This window comes from Salvelinus namaycush, chromosome 13 (genome assembly GCF_016432855.1).
Source record: "Salvelinus namaycush isolate Seneca chromosome 13, SaNama_1.0, whole genome shotgun sequence".
Classification (NCBI taxonomy): domain Eukaryota; kingdom Metazoa; phylum Chordata; class Actinopteri; order Salmoniformes; family Salmonidae; genus Salvelinus; species Salvelinus namaycush.
Window position 1 is genome coordinate 40259261 of NC_052319.1, and position 6344 is coordinate 40265604.

General features: G+C 41.5%; 1 protein-coding gene across 1 annotated transcript in view; it reads left to right on the forward strand.

Annotated features, from left to right (window-relative positions):
* LOC120058527 (anion exchange protein 3-like) overlaps nucleotides 1–5840 on the forward strand; it is a 56134-nt gene extending 50294 nt beyond the window's left edge. The window contains exon 21 of the mRNA XM_039007249.1: nucleotides 2815–5840. Coding sequence (XP_038863177.1) covers nucleotides 2815–2895 — 81 coding nt within the window. The 3' untranslated portion in view covers nucleotides 2896–5840. The remainder of the gene's footprint in view (nucleotides 1–2814) is intronic.
* The last annotated feature ends 504 nt before the right edge of the window (nucleotides 5841–6344 follow it).

Sequence of the window (6344 nt, forward strand, 5' to 3'; positions counted from 1 at the left end):
GTGCTCCCGGATCCGGGTTTGGGAGGAACTAGAAGTTAAAGAAGAAGTTACAGGTCTGTGAGAGCCAGAAATCTTGCTTGTTTGTAGGTGACCAAATACTTATTTTCCACCATAATTTGCAAATAAATTCATAAAAAATCCTACAATGTGATTTTCTGGATTTTTTTTTCTCATTTTGTCTGTCATTGTTGAAGTGTACCTATGATGAAAATTACAGGCCTCTCTCATATTTTTAAGTGGGAGAACTTGCACAATTGGTGGCTGACTAAATACTTTTTTGCCCCACTGTAGTTGGAGGAGATTTTCAATGTACCGATTGCAAGACACATGGTTTATGAACTGATACACAAAACGACATCAGATTATGAAATTCTTGCAGCCAATAGAATGTCGTATACATTAACAAAAATATAAGCGCAAGCAACAATTTCAACGATTTTACTGCGTTACAGTTCATATAAGGAAATCAGTCAATTGAAATAAATAAATTTGGCCTTGATCTTTGGATTTCACATGATTGGGCAGGGGCACAGCCATGGGTGGGCTTGGGAGGGCTTAGGCCCACCCACTCACCCACTGGGGAGCCAGGCCCAGCCAATCAGAATGATTTTTTTTCCCACAAAAGGTCTTTATTACAGACAGAAATATTCCTAATTTTCTTCAGCTGTCTGGCTGGTCTCAGACGATCCCGCAGGTGAAGAAGCTAGATGTGGAGGTCCTGAGATGGCGTAGTTACACATGGTCTGTGGTTGTGAGGCCGGTTGGACGGACTGCCAAAATCTCTAAAATGTCGTTGGAGGTTGCTTATGGTAAAGAAATGAACATTCAATTCTCTGGCAACTGCTCTGGTGGACATACCTGTAGTCAGCATGCCACTTGTACGCTCCCTCACAACTTGAGTGGCCACCTTAAAACGGCACATTTTAGAGTGGCCTTTTATTGTCCCCAGCACAAGCTGCACCTGTGTACTAATCATGCTGTTTAATCAGCTTTTTGATATGTCACACCTGTCACATGGATGGATTTTCTTGGCAAAGGAGAAATGCTCACTAACATGGACTTAAACAAATTTGTGCACAAATTTGTGCACATTTGAGAGAAATTAGCTTTTTGTGTGTATGGAAAATGTATGTGATCTTTTATTTCAGCTCACGAAACATTGGACCAACACTTTAGATGTTGCGTTTATATTTGTGTTCAGTATATATGGGGGAAACAACCATCCCAGCTTTAAATCAAAACTGGATGGTGTTCAGAGATAGATGGGAGGGGTTAAGGGTAGCTGAAGGCTGGGACTGGATGGTGTTCAGAGATAGATGGGAGGGGTTGGGGGTAGCTGAAGGCTGGGACTGGATGGTGTTCAGAGATAGATGGGAGGGGTTAAGGGTAGCTGAAGGCTGGGACTGGATGGTGTTCAGAGATAGATGGGAGGGGTTGAGGGTAGCTGAAGGCTGGGACTGGATGGTGTTCAGAGATAGATGGGAGGGGTTAAGGGTAGCTGAAGGCTGGGACTGGATGGTGTTCAGAGATAGATGGGAGGGGTTGAGGGTAGCTGAAGGCTGGGACTGGATGGTCTTCAGAGATAGATAGGAGGGGTTGGAGGTAGCTGAAGGCTGGGACTGGATGGTGTTCAGAGATAGATGGGAGGGGTTGGGGGTAGCTGAAGGCTGGGACTGGATGGTCTTCAGAGATAGATGGGAGGGGTTGGGGGTAGCTGAAGGCTGGGACTGGATGGTCTTCAGAGATAGATGGGAGGGGTTGAGGGTAGCTGAAGGCTGGGACTGGATGATCTTCAGAGATAGATGGGAGGGGTTAAGGGTAGCTGAAGGCTGGGACTGGATGGTGTTCAGAGATAGATGGGAGGGGTTGAGGGTAGCTGAAGGCTGGGACTGGATGGTCTTCAGAGATAGATGGGAGGGGTTGGGGGTAGCTGAAGGCTGGGACTAAAAACAAACAAACGATAACTAATGTAAAATATACTGTCCATAAAATGTATATAGTGTAGCATGTATAAAATGGAAGTAGAAGCCTAAATATTGTTGTCCATTAGTTAACTCCAATTAGGGAGGGGTGGTAGGGTTAGGGTAAAATAATAAAAAAGGAAAGTATTATACATAATATATATATATATATATATATATATATATATATATATTTAAAAGAATATATATATTTACAATAACAGCAAAAATATATATGGGGGGGATTGGAAGTGATGCAGACAATTACATTGATGGATGCTACAATCTGTCTCCATTAAAGCTGATCTACACCCCTAATTAAAAAAAAAAAGTTGTAGCATGGATACCCTGTATTCTCAGTGAATTTTTGTTTGTTTGTGAAAGGTACACAACTACAGTACTGTAGTATTTCATTTGACTATTCAAACATAATCAGCTTTCTGTTAAAATATTTATGTCCTTGAAATCAAGGCTCCACACCTCATTATCTAAATGACAACAACTTGAGAACGGACTTTGTCAAAACACAGAGGATAATGGTGTGTGTGTGGTGTGTGTGGTGTGTTTCACTATATTGGCCCAATGCATCAAGACACAAATCTAATGAATCAAGATGATGATGACATCCCAACCTCCCTCTCCCTCACCCTCACCCTCTCCCTCTCCCTCTCCCTCTCCCTCTCCCTCTCCCTCTCCCTCACCCTCACCCTCTCCCTCACCCTCTCCCTCTCCCTCTCCCTCACCCTCTCCCTCTCCCTCTCCCTCTCCCTCTCCCTCACCCTCTCCCTCACCCTCACCCTCTCCCTCACCCTCACCCTCTCCTCACCCTCTCCCTCACTCTCATCCTCTACAGCTCGACGGGGAAGACGAGTCATCCCCCAACTTTGACGAGGATGGTCGGGACGAGTATAACGAGATTCACATGCTTGTGTAGACACGTGACACGGGGAGGCCCAATAGGCTCTCACTGTCTCCCAACACTAACCAATTACGAGCAAGCTTCTTTGGAAGGCAAACCTTATTATGTCTGGGTAGCTGTGTTTTTCAACCCCCTCCAGATGTGCTGAGGGTAGAATATTTGTCCAACAGAGAAACATTATTATGTATACATATATATATTATATGTGTATATTACTGTGTGTACATATAAATTCAAATCTGGCTCCTCTGTGATCAAAAAATGCTGTAAAGGAATAACCCCATTGTTATGATTTGTTTCTGTTTGTCCTGCTCCAACTATATATATTTTCTCTCAGAAGGTGAGTAACAACTCTACTGCCATACTGTGACAGAGTGGGTGAGGAATCCTAAAGTGTGTGACACGGACAATGCACCATTTCAACACAGACCAATCATTTAAAAACGCTCCTCCCTACACAAACTCTGGACATGGGTTCCTCCCATTTCCTTTAACGGTCAAGCTCACTACAGATTCCAGGCGTACGTGTAATGTCGACAACCCCAAGGATTCCAGTAGGTTGGTTTCCTCTCCCAGTGTTGGAGTCCCATATTTTTGGGGCACCGGTGGGATGAACACTGGTTGTACGACACCCTCACATGTTTCACCAGGAGCCAATATTCCACTGCCTCCTCAGCGTAACTGCCTTCCCCCTCTTCTTCATACTGTAGGCATTATCAGTGCAGTTTGATGACGTTGCTAACCAAACAGTATGACGTTCCCTTTTATTTGTTTTTAGTTGTTTGCTACTCGCAAGGACACGTTCACCTTTGACCTTTGCGATTCACCTGCACTGCCACACCAGTTCCCTGGTCCAAGAACAGAAGAATCATTGGATTAGACCTCTCAGGGCATTTCCTCTGAAACGAAGATGCACTGAGGACTGCTTGTGTGTTGGAGCAGTTTTTCTTTATGAGGTATATTCGGCATTACATGCCAGTCCAATGATGTCACTGTGGATGTATATGTGAACACATTGTGATCTGCTGACCTTGAATACGTTTCAATTGTTTCTTTAGTACTTCTGACCATATGAATGAAATGTTATCCTACCTATTTATTTACATGTTGTTTTAGTTGCCAAAATTCTATGAAGCCATATTGACATATGGGATTCTTTCTTAATGTCTGTTTGTTCAATTAATAACTTTATTTGAAACCTTTGTCACAGTCACTGGAATTATGCCACAGTTATCAAAATCACTGTATAGCACCACTGTCATTGTGTACTTACATGTTCTGAGGGCAACTGTTGGATATGAAGGGTACTGAAGCTTCATACGAACCTAACCCTTGAACTGCAAATAGATCTTTGACCATTAGTTTGTTGTTCCTGTTGTGAACACAAATCAGTCATGACATTTTAAAATGTTTTTCAAGTTATACACAGTTGGTTCAGAAGGGATTCTATACAACTTAGCATTTGTTTAACATGTACAGTCTCTGGAATGGACTCTTTACCCCAAGGTTCAGAGTTATACCCCACACAGAATGGCTGTGTGTTTAAAATGTACGTTTTCATGAGCTGTGTTGCAGAACCATTTTTGACTCTGGTTGTATTAATGCTAAATGCTAGGATTGGAGACTTATTGAATGCAGATTGTGTATGGACAACCTACTTAGCCCCACACCATGTGAGACTTATTGAATGTATAGGCCTACCCAATGGGCACACACTGGTTGAGACAACGTTGTTTGACGTTGAACCAACGTGGAATAGACGTTGTATTGCGGTCATTGGGACAGAGAAAGACCGACACTCAAAAAAAAGTCCTCAGTCAAGAATTGGAATTGTGGTTATTATTCAAAAGAATAATAAGGGTTGATCTGTCAGTATTCTCTGAGTGTTGGAACAGGGACATGAACATTGAATTGTTATGGAGCCGGGGAAAAGGCCTGGCATGTTAGACGTTGGGAATCCACAATGTTTCGTCACCTGATACCTCCATGCTAGCACAGACCAGACCACCCACCCAAAATCTAGGAATATAGCCTTGTTATTTTTGAACCGACGCTACCTAGACCTCTCGCTTGATTGAAAGTCTCCGGGACCATTTTTTCCCCCTCATTTGATTGGATGTCTAGGACAAGGAATGTTTTTGTTGTCTGTACATTATGCACACTTGTGAAGGCTATTAATTAATAAGTAGACCATCAGAAATGTACTCCTGTATAGCTTTATGTATCTACTGTCATCAGGAATATGATAGAACCGCTAACCCTGTGGCGACATCCTATTGTATAATGAGCTCGTTTTTCCCCAGTCCTTTTTTGTACTGCATATTCATTTGAATTAATGAGTCATTCCAAACTTGTTTGCGCCATGTAATAAATATGACGTTATAAAGGTGAAGATCCCCTTTAAATAGTTATTATTCTCTTTAGAATTCTCTAAGCGTCAGGTCAGTAATTATTTAAAGGGGAATTTTACTTTAATTGAGTGTCTTGAGGCATTGAAAAGATGTCCTGCAGGCCACTTGTAATGAAGCACTTATGACATACTATTTATGCTTCAGTACAGGACAATGACTTTAGTTTGAATGGTTTTTACATGCTATACTTGTGTGTTAAAATCAGCATGAAGTCATGTCACACACAAATATAGTGACACACACATAAACATATTGCCACACTCAAACAGAGATATAACTCGTTCTGCTCTGAAAACGATACCTGACTATAATGACGAAGTGTGGTTTGTCAGTCTGAGAATTTTTTTTAATGTGAGTTTATTTTATGGTAAATTATTAATTACTTTAGCATTAGCAATACTGAAATATACTTATGTTATGTGGATACTTGAATAGCAATTCAGCCTGCTGTTATTGTGAAGGGGTTTTCAAACTACTGTAAAACAAATTATTTTTTTGTCTGAAAATAAATATTTATTATGTGTTTCAAATAAATCTATCAACTCTTTATTCAATACTCATTTAAGTACATAACAATATAATACAACACTATTAGCACCATAGTTTAATATATGGGTGTGCAGTGGTGATATGTCACGTGTGGTAGGTGGGGTGGAGCCCTACCAATATCCAGGAGATTTGCATTAAATTCTGTTATTGCATGTCACAACAATATAGGATAACAGTTAGCAACCATAACCTTTTATTATATTAAAAAAAATGCTTGATTTTATAAAGCATAAGTGGTCACGTTCCCATTGTATTGTTGTTTTCGTCAGTTTTCGTTGAGTAAGGCAGCTCCAAAATTCCGCTATTTCAGCCTCGTTCTGTGCTTTCTGTGTTGGAGGGGCAGACAAAAAAAGTACAGAGTGTAGGCGTCGTTGATCTTGTCTGTTTGCGCGTTATTGGCTCAGGGTGCTGTCACTCATGGGGACACTACATCACAGGTGCTGCGGTGATGTAGTGTGGGAGAGCTAGCCAGGAAAAACGCCTCTTTGGTGCTCCATTGGTTTA